We start from the raw sequence: 19,210 nt of genomic DNA, 5'->3' as shown, positions 1-19,210 counted from the left end.
AATTTCTAATGAATCTCTAAGAACTGTTTGAGAACTTCTAACTGCCTCGTTTGTCAAGTGGTAAGTGGTAGTCCTTTGGTAAGCCTAAGAGTTAAGACTTTAGACGAATTAGAAATTAGGGCTTTGGATTTAATTCGATCGTATTTTTTTTAGTTGTCTACCGATTTAGGTCTAAATCTACCGATTTTTGTGAGCAGAACTACCGTTGTATCCTCCTGTTTGGCCATAGACAAATATTTTATCTGTACAAAGCTGTCAATTGTCAATGTCATAATATATTGTCAAGGCAACGGCAACAACGGTTTTCCAAATTCCAATTCAAAGTTCAAACCAGTTCAAACTTTGAATTAATAATTTTATTCCGTGTTTGTTTTTGTTGATTTATTGTGTTTGTTATGTTCGACCATTGTTTGACTATTAAAATATGTAATTAAATTAAGTATAATGAAGAAAGCTAACACTGATCCTAAGGTAAAGAAAACTCTCATTCGCAATTACGAGCAAAAAATACCTGTAGTAAAGAAAACGGGAGCAGTCAGTGCTGGATCATCAAAGGAAAAATCTTATTCTAATAGAGATGAACTTGATCACCCTAAACTATGTTCCAGTCAAGTTATAGCTCATTATTTGTCGGATGTAAAGAGAAGCGCTCCACCGCCAACGTCTGCTGAAGATTTAAGAATTAATAAATCTAAAATAAGTTCAAAAGTAAGTTATATCTTGTCAACACCAACATATTATGGTTTATACAATAGTCCATCTACTCCAAGTATTTGCCTGTCTCAACCTATTAGCTTTAACTTGTCACAGTTTCCTCTTATTTCTGATCAAATTTTCAGAGCTTTTGATTGAACTTTGTTTTGTACCAATACACACTACCTCAGTCTTTTCACAAATTATACTTCAATTCATAAGATAGTTATGGCTCAAAATTTCCTATTTAAAATAATAATTTGTTAGAGTCAAAAGGCAGTGATTCTTGAGACGGCGCGTATTGTGAGGAGGTTCCTCACTCTGGAGCCCTGACCACCGGTTGCTTGGGCACTCAAATGTCCCGCAGCGGGAGGGTGGATTTTTTTTTTATACATTTTTAATAATGTTTTGTATTTTATACTTATATTGTTAAAAATTAAAAAAAAAGAAGAAATAAATAAATGAGAGAAAATTACTGCATTTGTTATATTCACATGTTGTATACTTTATTATAAAGCAAATAAAAACTGGAGTAAAGTAAGTTTATTTTCTATAAAACTTTCCAGATAACTAAAAAGCTAAACTTCCATTTTAACGACCGAATATACAGAGATCTTGTGGAACTCAATGCTGATGACACTAATAGAAAAAATAAGAAGGACAAGAAACCAAAGGTAGTAATGAAAAAGGATCAAGAGCCAAATATAGAGGACTTCTGTCATGATGAAAAGGAAGATGATCTATCACCAAACATTCCTTCAATAAAACATAAGTTTAAACCAATAAGAAGCATGGAAAGTGGTCAGTTACATAAGTTAGTTGCATCTTTTGAGAATTTATAGTGTAATTTTAATTATTGGAGAATCCAAATATTGTGGTTATTATTAATCTATTATGTAGTTATGACAAGTCAGTGCAGTAGTATTGTAAAGCTTGATATTGCCTTTTCAAAATTTTAAAAGTTAATAAAATACATTTAATTTCAAAACTTAGTCTTTATTTAATAATCTCTGTTAATTTAATAATCTTTTAATTTTAAGTTTTTTTTTCTTTTTTATTATATAATTAAACTGGCTGTCAGCGTTAATATTAAAATAGAAGATAAAAAACCCTAACACTAAAACCCTATTTATTTTCATGTTATAATGATTTAGTGGGGTTTGCTTTATATTAACTTAAGTAAACACATTAATACATTTAAGAGTATCCTTGTATTTTTGGATTAAAAAAATTATATTTATCACTATAAAAAAAAATATATTTATTTATAGGAAATCTTGGTCTAGAATTAAAAGTTCTTATTTGCTAGGCTCCCGCTCCCTCCTGTAATATCCAAATTTCAGGTTTATCGGTTCATTTGCGTTTCTAAATGTATAATTTTATTATTTATATTTGGCTTTAGTGTGTATTTATATTATATAGATATTGGATAATATCTGGATCATCTGAACCGATTTTGAATTTTTTTTTACCACTAGAAAGCCACGTTCTTTTTGAGTGTGATATGCTATATTTTATTCGCGATTTCTCACAGAAACGGTAACAGCGGGGTGTCGGCTAATCTCCATATTATTTGCCTGATTCAAGTCTTTTACGATTAGGTACTGTTTCACGATGATTGCACGACTGTTTTGAACTTAAAGTATTAACTTAATCTAGCTATTGTATTCCTGGTATTTACCATTCACTAAGTACGAAGTCTAAGAGGATACAAACGCCATGTGAATCTATAAATTAAAACAATTAGAGTTCAGGCCCCTTTGTCATGTATAAAATCAAGCTTTAGTCTATGGTCAATATTTTTTTCATTCAGTGATTCAGTGTGCATTCAGCTGATTCAGTCAAATCCAAAGAGTATAATAAGTATATGGAAATCTGAAATCTGTTCAGTCAACCAATCAGTCAACTTCAGAAGTTGAGCCGTTGTGGTCGTGCTTATTTGCCGGGAAAAAAATTCTTGCTTTGTTTTAAAATAAAATAATTTAATAAAATATCGCTATGGCCGGAACGGAAGTAATATCTAGTAGTGAGAATAATGATCAATTCTTCGAGGGTGTAGAAAAGTTGATAGAGATATGGTTTACACCGGTAAAACATGCGGATTTAAGAAAAATCACTCGGTAAGTTCCCAGTTCCCGCATATGTTTTAATATTTTATGGGGTATTAATAATATATTATTGAAGCATGTTTTTAACTTGCTATGTGCAAAATTTAGCGAACTGTTTGCTGAGCATAATTTTATAGGTTACCGGTGTTATTTTTCTCACCTTTACGTCTGCATGGGAACTACCTACTAAATATTAAATCGATTTTTCAGTTATTCATTAAGAACTAACTATTACACTAATTTATAAGTAAACTGTCTTCTAGTGGTTCATGATAGAGGCACTAATAACGATTGTTATTGTTATGGAAGGTTCTAGAATAGAAAATATCAGCTGATTTAGCACGCCGGCATGAAAAATTCTCAAGTCGGCGTTGTTGGTTGGCTAAATAGAGTTCACGTTTTGAAATGTACTGTAATTTGCCGCGTGATTCGATTTTTAAATAACTACTAATTCCTAGGATTGCATTTTGAATGAACCTATACATTTACATTAAAGTTCATCACTCATTAGCATGTTTTTAATGATCCAGGTCTGGGTCATGTTGTTTAGATTCGCCATATTTTTCGAATGAGGATTGGCAGGCTATTAAAAATAGTTGGTCATTAATAGAAGCTATGATATTTAACATATTTAAGTATGAAGATACATACATACAAATCAGACTAACAACTTACATAATCAACATGATTAACTCCTCTGTGTTAGAGGAAAAAAAAATGAAAAATTATCTATGTATCTACAATTAATAGATGAATCATATTTTTTTTCCATAAACTTGTTGCCATGTGAAAATTGTTACATCATATTTGTAATTGCTAAGTATAGTTACACAATTCACAATCCAACAACATTCAGTAATTTATAAGTAACTAGCTGACTCTGCAAATAGGGTTTTGCCATATTCTTTTTCATACAAAAATTGTTGTAAAAAAAGAGTGTGGGAAAGAGGAGAAGGATGTAGTAAATTTTTTACTACTCAATTTTATATCTATCAAATATATAAAAAAATGTATTTATGTAGAGCTGTTTTGCTGGATGCACTCCTACCAACCACAACTGACAAACTGTTACACAAGATTTTAGATTTCTGTGGCCTAAATTAACTAATCTGAGAGTCATAAAGGCAAAAATCTATATCCCTATTTATTCTGAATGTAGGAAGTATTGTTTATGTGACCAAGTAGGTCACATTTTTTATGACTGTCCATTCCCCTTGAGTCTTGCAAGATTCAAATTTGGAATGCGACCAGACCCACCTGTCTGGACTTTTATTTTATTTTGTCTATGCCATCTACCATGAAAGTTCAAACATGTAAATTATTTAGTTATTTACCAATGTACAACTTAAAATTATAATAATCAGTGTGTGTTATTTAAAAATATAAAAACAATACCATATTCTACATTTTTAACCAAATCATATCATAAGTATTGCACTTATCACCTGATTATTGTATTGGAGTTTTTGAAATAATTTTCCATTGATTTTTTGACCCACAACTCAAACACGTAGTACACAACACACATAAACACAGTTCTGTTATGAGAATTGCACAGTGTGATGATGATGATAATTGATTAAACTAATATTATCTTTTACTGCTCTTTTAACTGCTTTGTATTCATAATATGATCTTCTTTTTCCTGGGCGTTTTGGGCATGTGCGAAGGTCCTGCATGTGAAGGGGTGTGGATTTTCATCTTACTTCTAACAAGTTAGCCCTCTTCCATATTAGAAAGCATTGTCACTAGTACTATCAGTCAAGCACTAACTTGTAAAGAATAAAAATTATATACATTTTTATTATAAATACATACTTAAAATTCAGCTGAATGTCTCAAGACAGATTGCAGGAATAATGTGAGAGAGAAAAAAAATACTTCATTAATTGTGTGGGTACTCAGTAAAACAATGTATGCACTGACTGTACCTGCCCATTGCAAATTCTTTATTTGGAGAGCTGACATTTTGGAACAGGTTTCACAAAAATTAACGGGAGCTCCTGGCGTTCAGAAACTTGTTTCCAAAATGTTCTTTTTTTTTACAATTGTTCCAACAATGTACTCAAGTAAATTAAATACAATTGGTTGTCGAATGTATTCGTGATTAGAGTGGCGTGCATAGGGTTTTTTTAACTAGAGTATGCACTATACAAAATTCCTTCTATTAAGTGCATACTCCACACTGCCTGTGGCATCCCTACAAAACTGTATCTCAGAAGGAATTTTCCATTTTATACAATCAATACAAAAAAATATTAATTAACGTCCGTTAAAAAAGCTCTCGTGCGAATGAGGGATTACGCACGATGTCCGGAAACGTCAAAAAGATTTTGCATGACCGCTACATAGTTATTTGACATGACGTAAAGTTTTAAGGTCGTAAGCTTGTCAAAGCCACCCGGGACCTGTCCCGCATCGCCTCGCCTCGATTAGTTAGTATTCTTCGTATGGATTTGTATGGGCATGCGCTCACTACATCAACTCCGTACAATCAATGGATCGCCTCGCTCGCGAGGTGTCCACGCGCAGACTACGAGTGGACCACTCGATGAGAGCTCGCTGTTGGCATACTTGCCTCTCCTGAACAGCTAGGAAATTACTCGGAAATTCGTTAACCACGCGAGGTTCACTGGTGACAACGCGGCGTCCGCCTAGCGACGAGGCGGCGCGGGTCGGGTCCCGGGAGGTTCTAATGAGTTACGATCTTAAAACTTTACGTCATGTCAAATAACAATGTGGCGGTCATCAAAAATCTTGTGAAAACAAGTTACCTATCTTATCTTTTGGTATGTGTAAACATATCTCTTAGCTCTATGACGAATAAAAGAAGTTTCATGAATGTAAAATTTACATTAAAGAGCCGTGATAGTCCATTGGATATGGCATCCGATTCCGGAGGGTGTGGGTTCGAATTCGGTCCGGGGCATGCACCTCCAACTTTTCAGTTGTCTGCATTTTATTAAATTGAATATCACGTGTCTCAAACGGTGAAGGAAAACATCGTGAGGAAACCTGCATACCAGATAATTATCTTAATTATCTGCGTGAATGAAGTCTGCCAATCCGCATTGGGCCAGCGAGAATAGCAAAATAAGTCAATTATGCACTGCTTTTAATGAATTTCTGCTTTACCGCCTGCCTCTATTGAATATCGTTTCGTTGTTCCAGTCAACAGTGGGAGAATGTGCTGAAGATTGTTCGCTGCGAAATCATCTCGTTCACGCAGAGCGACCAAGTCGACGCCTATGTGCTGAGGTGAGTGTAGCTATGTAATATTTTTGCTTTATACGTGTCGGATTTGGGTTGACATCTCAGGGTTATTATGTATGTCGGTGTACCATTCAAATAATGAGTCGCTACAACATTTTTCAATATATATTTTCGTTTATGCAATCAACTAACATCGTATTTGTATTCAATTATTCATTTTACGTAAAGTGGCAGCAATTTAAAAGTGGTAGTAGGAAATAGTAAGATTATTTCAATGAAAACCCGTTATTTGCGTAATTTCGTTGAAATAATCATATAAATACAACAAAATATTTTGCGTGTTATTTCAAACTAAGACAGGTAGAGCCAGCTTAATTTTTAAAGTTTTACACACATTTTTTCAAAAAAATTTAAGGTTTTGTCTTTTTGGCCGAACACGTCGATATTGTCAAATAGGCTTGTTTTACAGGCATTTTTGAGCCGTTAAGTTTAACTAATTGATAGCGACTCTACCACCGGTAGACTCCAGATCTGTCTAGTGGCAGTCCTATAGCTTGGCAAGTTCGTTGATGACACTCCCATGATATGCGGGCGACGGGAAGATCGGACTGCGCGGGTGTGAAGTCTTGCGCGCGGGGCAGGGTCTGTAAGTGAGGTGCATCACGGGTTTATCTGTCATCGTTACCCCGCGATCCATTGGAAGTGTGACGAACGAATTTGCCAAGATATAGCACAGCCCGTTTACTTTGTCTACGTCAACAAAGCCACAAATCAATTGTTGACGTAGACGTTACAAAAAATTATGCAGCTCCATGTCACCGGAGAACAAGACTGTTTATTTGTTTATTTATAAACTCTTGTTTAAAAAAAGAATAAAAGCCCGGTTGGTTGGTGCCACCACACTCTTGCCGAGCCGTTGCAAAATGTTCACAGTTGTAAAACGAACAAAATGCTATCGTTTGTTAGGTAATCTAAATACCATAAATGTACTGCATATAAGTTTATTTCAAAATATTCTTGAATAGCTCAATCAATCTTTTTAATAGATGACAGTTTTTTAAATTGTATATAAGTTAAGAGTATGCTAATAGTAAAGTAATTTTGTAAAAGTAACATAGTATTTGCGATCATTACTTCCGGAGCTACAGGGATTTAAAGGTTCAGATTTACGGCACTACCACGGATCCCTAAAAAACGTCCCATACAAAATGGTACGATTTAATGACGTAGTAGTTACATAATGATCGTTAGATTTGTATGGGCGTTCAAACAAAATTACTAATATCTTTGTTATGTGTGCGTTATGTTTATAGTTCATATATTAAAAAATGTCACATTTAATGTAAGGAAGCTAAAACTGTATGAATTTTCATCTAATTATCATACAAGATTTTTAATAGATTTTGAAATTTTATAATCTTATTTATTTTGCAAATATCTAGACAATCTTTGCTTATTATGTATAAAATAGTTAACATTGACCTTATTTACCCAAATGTATCATAAACATCAATATATTCACACCTAGCCATCATCCCTATTGGTGATTTATTACCAATTAAAAAGCCCTCCACTAACTGGACCTATGACATCATGCGGGTTGCTGGGAGCTGCTGGAGCCGTGGTGTTTGATAGTCCTTACAAGAAGCTTATGTCCAGTAGTCTATCGATTATTATTAATGGTGATGAACATTACATCCTGTTACCTGTATCGTAAACTAAATGAAAGTTCTATAGTTTGTTTGCTCGACCAAACTTAACCATTGTATGGAAATGTTCGCTGCATCCAGCGAGAGTGTGGAGGCCCAATCCGATAGTTCGTGGGAGTTGATCGAACTATTTTCATCTGAATACAGTCCAATACGAAAAAACAAGCAAGTTCGCGTCAGAATACGCAAATAAATATATCTTCATTAAAACGCAGCCAAGAGCAAGTTTTTCGTGATCTCATAAATAATTTTATAATTGGATTTAGTTTTAGTACAAATAATACCATGTTTTTTTTCCTTTCTTCGTGAAAATCCAATATTGATTACTGGATAAAAAAATATAAAAATCTTTTTCCTGTTCTTGGTGAAAACCGATTACGATTCGGTTCGGCCACTAAGAACTATCTACTACGGGAATCTTCTAGGCAAGCGCGTTCCACCTTAGTTCACATCTACACTTACCATCAGGTAAGATCGTGGTCAAGAGCGAGCTTAGTCCATATGAAAAATACTCCCATTTACAGCTCGTGTGGATTAATTTGACACCTGGCTCGAATGGTGTTAGTATGGTTGTGTTTGGTAGCCAAGTGTCAAGTTAATGCGTACGAGTTATACTATACAGGATGCTCGGGAGTATTTCCCATAACGGGGATGATGACTAGGTTTGAATATATTGATTTTTATGATACATTCGGGTAAATAAGGTCAATGTTAAGTAATTTACACATATAAAGCAAAGATTGACTGGATATTTGCAAAATAAATACGATTATAAAATTTCAAATCTACTAAAAATATTTTATCGTAATTAGATGAAAATTCATACAGTTTTAGCTTTCTTACATTAAATGTGACATTTTTTAAATAAATGAACTATAAACATAAACGCAGAAATAACAAAGATATTAGTAATTTTGTTTAAACGCCCATACAAATCTAACGATCATTAATTGCCTACGACGTCATAAGTTCGTACCATTTTGTATGGGGCGTTTTTCAGGGACCCGCGGCAGCGCCGCAAATCTGACCCTTTAAATCTCTGTAGCTCTGAAAGTAATGATCGCTGATACCCTGTTACTTTTACAAAATTGCTTTACTATTAGCGTACTCTTAATTTATATACAATTTAAAAAACTGTCATCATCCCTACTCTAGGGTGATATTCTTTAAAAAAAATTAATTCAAAATGTTCAAGGAACATGTTTGTTCTAGAATATCTTCGGAGTAAATAATATTTCTTTTGTAAATAGATCTTAAAATATGTCACTTATACGCATCCTTATAATAATGACGTATATTTTAAAATGCTACGTTGTCTAAAGATGTGTGTTACATGGATAGTCGGTATTATTTGAATTACTTATGATATGAATACATATATATTTTTTTAGTTAAAAAAATATTAGTTATATTAGGTTTAAGTAGTTTCGTTAATAAGTTGAAGTTATGAGAAATACTACCGAGCACCCTGTATAAGTTGAGTTTTTATTGTTACCACTGTCAAATAGGCGATTGTGAGACGTCACGACGTGTCATGTGAGTCAGGTTTGGGGTCAGCCCCGATAGTGGTGGTCACTACAATGGCACTTGTAAAGTGCTGATAACCGTTGATAACTTCTTAATCTTCCCGTTACATTTTTACTTGGGTTTTATCGTGGAATTACTCGATAGACGAGTACGCTCGAGGTTAAAATGGTCATTTAACAGAAATGAGACCGACTTGTTACGAGTATCAGGGGCTGATTTGTGATTCGTTTATTTAAAAGACTGAAATAATGCTAGCCACTGATCGTCTGTTAGTCGCGATCAGTGTGCCTAGTGCTAGTGGGAGTTTTCATTATTTTCATAATGTTACTATCGCGTTGACGTAAACGCAAATTTATATGGAATTGAAACAGTTGTGCAGTAGTGCCACTAGATGGCGCTGTCTCAATTACTTAAAAATTCGCGTTTACATTAACGCGATAGTCACAGTATCAAACTGCCACTAGGCCCTCTGCATGATGTCGTGCACATCGCGACCAACACACGATCAGTTTTATCGGACGTCGAACTCACGTCATGTGGGCTTATTGGATGGTGGTTAGCATAACATATACGAGAGCTTGCGTTAGCCAGATATGCTTCATTTTATTTTGTTTTATGTATTCTGTGTCTACTCATGCTCCTACTATTGATAGTTATTATAGTCTATTATCGGTTTCAAGGGTCCATATTAATTTCCCAAGTATAAAACGCATATTTTTTATTAGTTATGGATTATGAGTAGTCATGTCTCCCGTCGCCTTAGCTTCGTAGCAACCATTTGCCTCCCAATCAAAGCCCCTTAGGCCTCATTCGCACCGCACGAGAGTTTTTTTTACGTACGTTAAAATACAACAAATGCTTATGCTCATAGAGCCGTGATAGCCCAGTGGATATGACCTCTGCCTCCGATTCCGAGGGTGTGGGTTCGAATCCGGTCCGGGGCATGCACCTCCAACTTTTCAGTTGTGTGCATTTTAAGGAATTAAATATCACGTGTCTCAATCGGTGAAGGAAAACATCGTGAGGAAACCTGCATACCAGAGAATTATCTTAATTATCTGCGTGTGTGAAGTCTACCAATCCGCATTGGGCCAGCGTGGTGGACTATTGGCCTTACCCCTCTCATTCTGAGAGGAGACTCGAACTCAGCAGTGAACCGAATATGGGTTGACGACATAGCACATTATGCTCATACTACAGCGTTTTTAAAACATGACGCTTTATATAGAGCAGTGTTGGATTTTCAATTTTGGGCGTTGGAAATACCATATTCAACTTCATACTATACGCCCGCCAATGGTGGGTTTTAATTCTAAATAAAAAAAACGCTGTCGTGTGAACATATATTTGAGAATGCATTCAATTGAAAAGTCACGGTTTTTCGGGGGGATTTGTGATAAATAGAATTGCACACGAATGTAGCCGCAGGCGTCCGCTAGTAATGTCATCATCATCATCATCATCATCATCATTATCAACCATATGCGGCTCACTGCTGAGCTCGAGTCTCCTCTCAGAATGAAAGGGGTTAGGCCAATAGTCCACCACGCTGGCCCAATGCGGATTGGCAGACTTCAGACACGCAGAGAATTAAGAAATTCTCTGATATGCAGGTTTCCTCACGATGTTTTCCTTCACCGTTTGAGACACGTGATATTTTTTTTTTAAATGCACACAACTGAAAAGTTGGAGGTGCGTGCCACAGACCGGATTCGAACCCACACCCTCCGAAATCGGAGGCAGAGGTCATATTCACTGGGCTATCACGGCTCTTTGCTACTAATGTAATAATGTAATATTAATAAAATTATAAAGTCTACGGCAACACGCAATCAGAACGATAATCTCTTGGGAGACGAGGCTTCTTCCGCTAATAATGACAGTGACGTAACAACGCAAACACTTGTAACACCTAAATTAATATTTACCGCTAGATACAACATTATCAGATTATTTTAAAGGCCCCCTACAGCTGTCAGCCCTCCCTCATAGTATGGAGCCTATGGTGCTTAGTTGTTCCAATGTGGATTGGCTTATGTCAATTTCATTTACGACCACTCATCATCATCGTCATATCAGGACATGGGCCTTTTGTAGGTACTTCCAAACATCACGATACTGAGCCGCCTGCATCCAGCGAATCCCTGCGACTCGCTTGATTCCGGTTCCCGACCAACACTGCGCTTACTAGTGCGGGGTCGCCATTCCAGACGCCAACGTCCATCGGCTCCTCGAACTATGTACTCCACCCATTGCTACTTCAGCTTCGCAACTCGTTGAGCTATGTCGGTGACTTTGGTTCTTCTGCGATCATTTCTGACTCGATCACACAGAGATACTTCGAGCATAGCTCGTTCCATCGCCCGCTGTGTGACTCTGAGCCTTCTTGTGTCGCCCATACTAAGCGACCAAGTCTCGGAAACATGCGTCATCACTGGCAAATCACACTGTTTGAAGACTTTTGTCTTGAATGACCGAAAGACCGAATGCTGCCCAACCCGTGCTCAATTCGGCGGTTCACCTCGAAATTGGACTTACCTAACTGGAAGTCATCATCATCAGATGTTAATGATAATGAGCCTGTCCTCCGAGGCACAGGGTAACACCAATTTCCTCACTCCGGGCTGAGAATTTTGATTATTATCAATACATACGTACGAGTACATACAAGTACTTATACAATAAAATTGAAGTGTATGTCTGTGATTTCAAGATAAGTATTGTGTCAAGTGCTTAAAGTTATTTACACGATACCAAACAGTCTGTCTATCTGTCTGCTGTTCTTTTTGTCCGCGCTTTTTGGGACTGCTGAAACGATTTTAATAGGACTATGATTGTAGATTGTAGACTTATGTCCCGAAAAATTCATGGTTCCCGCGGGATTTGTGTAAAACTGAATTTCACGTGGACGAAGTGGCGGGTATCTAATCTAGACTAACATTATAAGGAGGAAAGATTTCATTGTTTGTTTGTTTTGAATAGGCTCTGAAACTACTGAACCGATTTGAAAAATTCTTACGCAGTAGGGAAGCTACACTATCTCCGAGTGCTATATGCTGTATTTTATCTCCGTATACCTACGGGAACGGGAACCACGTAATAAAATCTCTCAAAGACAATAGCATCTTGCGCTAACCCAATGACGTAACAACGCAAACACCTCTAGCAAAATATTTACCTCCAGATACATCTGGTGATAAAAATAAACGTGCCACGCGCGTCGGTTGCGTTACGTGTTCCAATACGTCGCGTTTCGTCGCGCCGCTCCCGTACGTAGGTCTGACGCTCCTGGCACGCTGCCAGCGTCGCCCGTACGATAGTGAAAGCGAACCCGTCATATACGCGGGATGTTATAAAACAACGTCGGTGGACTTTGGTTTTGGTAACTTTTTTTTTACATTATAATAGCGATAATAATATTAATTGAATAGCCCAGTGTAAGGTATACAGCTAGTAGGTACGTAGGTTCGAATCCGGTCCAGGGCAGGCATCTCTAACTTTTCAGTTATGTGCATTTTTAATTAAATATCACATGTCTCGAAACGGCGAAGGAAAAACATTGAGAAGAGACCTGCATATCTGAGAATTTTCTTAATTCTCAGCGTGTCAAGTCTGTCTATCTGCATTGGGACAGCGTGGTGGACTAAGGCCTAACCCCTCTCATTTTGAGAGGAGATTCGTGCTCCATAGTGAGCCGCATATGGGTTGTTAATGATTAATTGATTTATTTTGCTATTCTTGACTGCTTCCTGGTCTAAGTACCGCAAGTGCCTAGACCTTTTATAAAATTCTTAGTTCCCTTTCCCATGAGAATACGGGGATAAAATATAGCCTATGGTAATATATAGCCTCTCAAATAACGTGGAGTAGACTGCCGTTAAGAATGGATTTTAAACGGCTGGATTATTTTGAATAAAGGCGAACGAAGTCGCGAGCGTCCTTTAGTTTAATATTCATCATACATTATCAACCCATATTCGGCTCACTGCTGAGCTCGAGTCTCCTCTCACAATGAGAGGGATTAGGCCAATATTCCACCACGCTGGCCCAATGCGGATTGGCAGACTTCACACACGTAGAGAATTCAAAAAATTCTCTGGTATGCAGGTTTCCTCTATGTGTTTTTCTTTCTTTCTCCCGTTTGAGACACGTGATATTTAATTTCTTTAAATGCACACAAATGAATAGTTGGAGGTGCATGTCTTATTTGAACCCACACCCTCCGGAATCGGAGGCAGAGGTCATATCCACTGGGCTATCACGGCTCATAGTTTCAAATAAATGATAGTTAACCTTGTCGAACAATTTTGAGGGGTCATACCTATATTTTGTTATCAGCCACACCAAAATCTGGAAGTTGGTTTGGAAGGAAAATGTGTGCAGTTATAGTTGTTATTGAAACTATATTTGGTTGTAGGCTTTGTATTTTATAATGAAATACTGTTAATAGTAATAATAATAATTGTATAATGTTGATCTATTACTTTATTTATTTAGGTAATAATATAAACAGGGTAAAATTTGTGGTGTTCTAGGGATTCTTCTCGGTATCTACTGAACCGATTTTGAAAACTCTTTACCACTAGAAAGCCACGTTATTTGTGTCATCTATACTAATACTAGCGGACGCCCGCGACTTCGTCCGCGTAAATTTCGATGTCAACTCTACTACTACCCCTACCCTACCACTACCCCAACCCTACCCAACCCCTACATCTATTCTACCCCCACCCTACCCCTACCCCAAACCTACTCCTACCCTACCCCTACCTTACCTACACCCTACCCCCATCCTACCCCTACCCCCATCCTTCCCCTACCCTCCCCGTACCCTATCCCTTTCCTACCCCTATCCCACCCGTACCCCTATCTCACGCCTATCCTACCCCCACCCTACCACTTCCCTATCCTACCCGTACCTCTACCCTACCTCTACCCCTACCCTACCACTACCCTAAACCCGGCCCTAAACCTACCCTACCCCTACACTACCCCTACGCTTCCCTACCCGTACCCTACCCTACCCTGTAACTTCTCTATCTTACTCCTACCCTTAGCAAAATCGGTCCAGTCCTTCGAGAGTGGTGGTATGACCAAGAGAAATAGAGACTTCTATGCTAATAATATAAAGAGGTAAAGTTCGTGTGGTTGTAGGAGGTAATCTCTGGATCTACTGGACCGATTTGGAAAATTGTTTTACCAATAGAAAGCTACGTTATTTGCGAGTGTCATATGCTATGTTTGATCCCCATATTCACACGGGAACGGGAACCACGCGGGTAAAACCGCGCGGCGTCAGCTATTAGGCTATATGTATATTACGGGAATAGAACTACGCGGGTAAGGCCGCGAGGCGTCGGCTTGTATCACACACACAAAGTTTGGGCAGTATGCTCATGAATATATAAATATTTTCTGTTCAAGAGTATTGTTGTTAATAAATGTTATTTGTATTACTTCCTAGGTTTAGTGTACAAGGTTGGAATAATTCAGAATGATTCAAGCAATCACCTAAACTGTCACATGACGCCTCACCGTGCTTAGCAAGCCTCTCGAAACATCCAAGTCGATCAATTGCATGATATGATTTATTCATGATTGTCCCGGCCAGCGTTTACCAGTACCATTTGACCCCCATCGATCTCTGTGGACGTAATTTGTCGCCCATTTGTACTCGAGTTGTTTTCTTTCAAGGTTTACTCTATTTACCTATTGAACTAGCAGACGCGCCGCGGTTTCTCCCGCTTAGTTCCCGTTCCTGTGGGTATACGGGGATAATATATAGCCTATAGCACTCACAAATGACATGGTTTTTTATTATTTTTTACAAGTTAGCCCATGACTATAATCTGGAGATGCCCTCTACAACCGCACAAACTTCTTTAGTATAAAACTTTTTCATTTCTTTAGTTGTGCTAAAGAAATGAAGAACGTACCTACTATGTAGGGAATAATCTTTTTTCTGCTTACAATTTAAGTAAAATAATAATCGCCTGAAAAGTATTGAGCACAGAAAACATAATTATGTACAAGTTGAACTTAGTGGACATATGCAGTTTCTTTCATTTAGAAAAACTAATTAATTATTTTTTATGCCTATCTGTCTGTGTTTTATGAAATCGTTAGAATTATTGCAAAAAAAACTTTTATTTTTCCGTCTTCTGAGTGTTCTAGCCACGCGCTTAAGCGCTTTGTGTTCTGTGGTTCCAGCAACGATATTTTATTCTATAGATATGTTACGTTACAAAATCCTTTTTTGGAGGAAACAAAAGAATATAATATTGGTTGAAATAAAGACATTACGAATTATTATAAGTATGTATTTACAAATTGATAATAATCGGTTCCACGTTTACGTTCGACCTATTTGATTGCGTTCCGTGAACTCTGCCGCCCACGAGAGGAGCGCGTGCCAATCGTTAAAGACTTTGTTAGAAGATAAAAATTCCCTTGTTATAATAAAAAGAAATACGGGTTTTTCTGTGAAATTGCTTCTAATAGTTGAACTTTTTGTTAACTGTACCTCGTTGGTCTACTTGTTAGCCATGTTTATCGTGTCACGATGTCCTGCTGGCCAATTCACTAATTTGGTCGTTATTGTCAACCTAAAATGAACATGAAATCAACTGAGAAATGTCATCTAGTGTATGATATCAACGAAGGGTTGTCAGTAGGCACCGATAGGCACATTGTATATAAAAAAAAATGTGTTTTTTCTTACAAGCCATAAATATGGCTCGTACTCTTTAAAAAAGATCAGGTATCATAAAGTTTGAAGCAATACGTACGTCGTAATGTAAATCATAATATTTCGAACTACTCAGACGGCTGGAATAACAAATAATATGCCGTCGGTTCGCAAAACATGAGAAGTTTCCATAACTCTGAATTCATGCGACCTTGGTGCCGGGATTAGTTGGCTAGCTATTTCAATGTCGTGTACCTGTTCCTATACTCGAACAAGTCTATATACAGGGTGCTCGGGTAGTATTTCCCATAACTTCATAGTGTGTTAGTCCACTTGTAGTCTAACTGCTAAATAGTCGAACTACATAAGTAATATTTTTTTTACTAAAAAACTTAAAAACTTTTTATTTTTTCATACAAAGTCTATCTCTCCTTGCATTTCAAAATTATAAAGTTTGGCTACGTCATAATTATAAGGATGCGTATAAGGGACTCATTTTAAGATCTATTTACAAAAAAAAATATTATTTACTCCGAAAATATTAATTTTAGAACACATCTTCCTTAGACATTTTTAATAAATTTTTCTAAAAGAATATAACCCTAGAGTTATGGGAAATACTTCCCAGCACCCTGTATAGTATAGTATATAACCTAGTGTGTTTGTATGACAGAACATAGAACGCTAAGGCTAACGCTTTAGCAATAGAAGGACCAAGGGGGCGTGGCCCGCGTATCCTCATATATGAAGACTTTACGCATATGTGTTTGTATTGTAAGAAAATGGACTTTAATAACGGTTACATAGAGTGAACTTAGTTAGTAATATAGTACTGTTGCCTTGCAATAAACAAGTTAAGTACTGACTAAAGTTTTCTCTATATGAACCAAGGTCTATTTTCTTTTAATATGAATTAAATTTTCTCGAAAAACCCAAAAGCTCACCAGTGATAAATGGTTATTTTTCCAAAGAAATCTTTATAATCTGTGTTAATAAAAAATTATAAGAAGTTGTAAAGAATGTACAACTTTGAACTCTAAATTAAGGAAATTAAGTTATTTTTTTTCAATAACTGAAGAATACCATATTGCTGATTTTCAGTCAACATTATAATTTCCAATTACTTATTAAGGAGTTTGTTTTTATGCTATATTTTTGTACTATTGGTGTGTTCGCTTAAGACACGGGGTTTACAAAACTAAAAAATGACAGAAGCGAATTCTAAAGAATTTTCCGTGGTTTTTTGTATGGTGTTTTTTGTGTAAACGAAACTTGTATTTCGAGGTCAGACCATAAAGCCGCACCATAGCAAAACACTAACTGCTTAGTTGGTGCAGCGGATTCGTTTTTTTTTTATTCTTATTCTTTACAAGTCAGCCCTTGACTACAATCTCACCTGATGGTAAGTGATGATGCAATCTAAGATGGAAACGGGCTAACTTGTTAGGAGGAGGATGAAAATCCACACCCCATTCGGTTTTTACACGACATCGTACGGGAACGCTAAGTCGCTTGGTGGTCTTTGCCGGTAGGATGGTAACTAGCCACGGCCGAGGCCACCAGCCAGACCTGGACCAATTAAGAAAATCTCAATCGGCCCAGCCGGGGATCGAACCTAGGATCCCCGTCTTGTAAATCCACCGAACACACCACTGCACCACGGAGGTCGTATCACATGGTCCTGGGTTCGAGTCCTGCGATAATCCCAGTGCTGTTAGTAAGTGCTGTCAGCATGTAAAATTACAATAAGTATGACAGACCGGCACACGTCATAGAATGATTGATTGAGATGTCGCGAACTTGTTAACTAATCATTAATCATATCTACAGGTCACTGACCTACTGCATATGCTTGCTGTTTTATAACCCGGACAAGCTTCGCTTTGACTCATTCCCTATCCTATTCTACTCCCACCCTACACCTACTCTACCCTTCCCTTACCAACCGAAGCTACCCCTACCCTTCCCCTACCCTATCATACCCCTACCTTAACCCTACTCTACCCCTACCCTACTCTACCCCTACCCTACCCATACCTACCTCTTTTTCTAATTTTCCGCGCATTTTTTAAAATGTGAAATCGGTCCAGCCGTTCCCGCGTGATGGCGTAACCAAGGGATATATGGATTAATTTATACTATTTTATAGTACTAGTTTATACTAGCGACGCCCCGCGTAGTTCACAAATATCAGGGATACTAATAGAATTTTCAAAATCGGTTCAGTAGATCCAGAGATTACCCCCTAAAATCTCTCAAACCTTTACGTCTTAATAATATCCGTAACATATAGTATATAGTATACAGAAACCGGCCTTTTAAAATCACAATTCATTACAGCAATGCGAGTACTTTGTTTCCTAAATAAACCATTGCAGTATTGATTAAACAAAATGTGCACTGTTGGGTGTTAGTGCTAGTTGTGGTACACGTATCATGTTGTATGGGGGGACGGGGGGAAGGTCAAGGTGGTGGCACGCGCATGCGTCCTGCCCAGGACGAGGGGCTTACAGCACCTGTAGCCAAGTAACGCGCCGATTCTCTTTCTACGATCGCAAACGCTTCGAAAACTAGAAAAATGTATGGGTATGACAGATCTTGATCACGTGACTTGTTGATAGCAAATATCATTCCCATACTTTTTTCTAGTTTTCGAAGCGTTTGCGATCGTAGAAAGAGAATCGACGTGCCACTTAACTACAGGGGCAGACGTTGTCAGCAGTGGCGTGCATAAGGTTGTTAACTAGACTATTCCTACTCGATGTGTACTGTTTACCAACAAACAAAAAATTTAAAATTTTGAAAAAACAAAAAAGGTCTTGAAATTATTAATTACACTCGATCAAGTCATCCATATTCTTTCAGTGCGCTTTCATTTGAGACCTCACTCGAGTATATTTGCAGATATTCTGTTATTTATTCACCACTTTAACCTACTTAATTAATGCGCCACTGGCTTGACACCACCTTAAAAGTGATCAGAAGATAGCATGGTGGTGGACTGTCTCTTCGAGATGTTGTTTCAACATCAATGCACTGGTTCTATGCGCTGTTCACGGACTAAGCTAACTATAATCATTATCTCAGAATCCTAGTTAGATATAAGGCTTGTTCGCACTACTTTAGCTGTTTAGTCGAGTAGCGTAAAATTTTGCTGCTAAACGTGTCTGAACACCAAAAATTTATTCGAGTAGATTAGTAAATAGTTTAGTAGAGTCAATCTATTTTCTCCAAAAATCATAGAATGACGTTTCGCTGGAGCGAAGTAAATA

At 37.2% G+C, this 19,210-nt stretch overlaps 2 protein-coding genes across 2 annotated transcripts in view; both read left to right on the top strand.

The window, feature by feature from the left end:
* The first annotated feature begins 264 nt into the window (after window positions 1-264).
* On the top strand, window positions 265-1,681 carry LOC112049220 (uncharacterized). The gene is made up of 2 exons (XM_024087022.2): window positions 265-708; window positions 1,260-1,681. The coding sequence occupies exons 1-2, from the start codon at window positions 445-447 to the stop codon at window positions 1,533-1,535; spliced, it is 540 nt and encodes a 179-aa protein (XP_023942790.2). The 5' UTR covers window positions 265-444; the 3' UTR covers window positions 1,536-1,681.
* Window positions 1,682-2,528: 847 nt separating this feature from the next.
* Window positions 2,529-19,210, top strand: part of LOC112049231 (S-adenosylmethionine decarboxylase proenzyme) — a 40,022-nt gene continuing 23,340 nt past the window's right edge. The window contains exons 1-2 of the mRNA XM_052887506.1: window positions 2,529-2,813; window positions 5,973-6,059. Coding sequence (XP_052743466.1) covers window positions 2,692-2,813; window positions 5,973-6,059 — 209 coding nt within the window. The 5' untranslated portion in view covers window positions 2,529-2,691. The remainder of the gene's footprint in view (window positions 2,814-5,972; window positions 6,060-19,210) is intronic.

Source organism: Bicyclus anynana, chromosome 19 (assembly GCF_947172395.1).
Source record: "Bicyclus anynana chromosome 19, ilBicAnyn1.1, whole genome shotgun sequence".
Lineage (NCBI taxonomy): Eukaryota > Metazoa > Arthropoda > Insecta > Lepidoptera > Nymphalidae > Bicyclus > Bicyclus anynana.
This window is presented reverse-complemented; position numbering and strand designations above follow the sequence as displayed.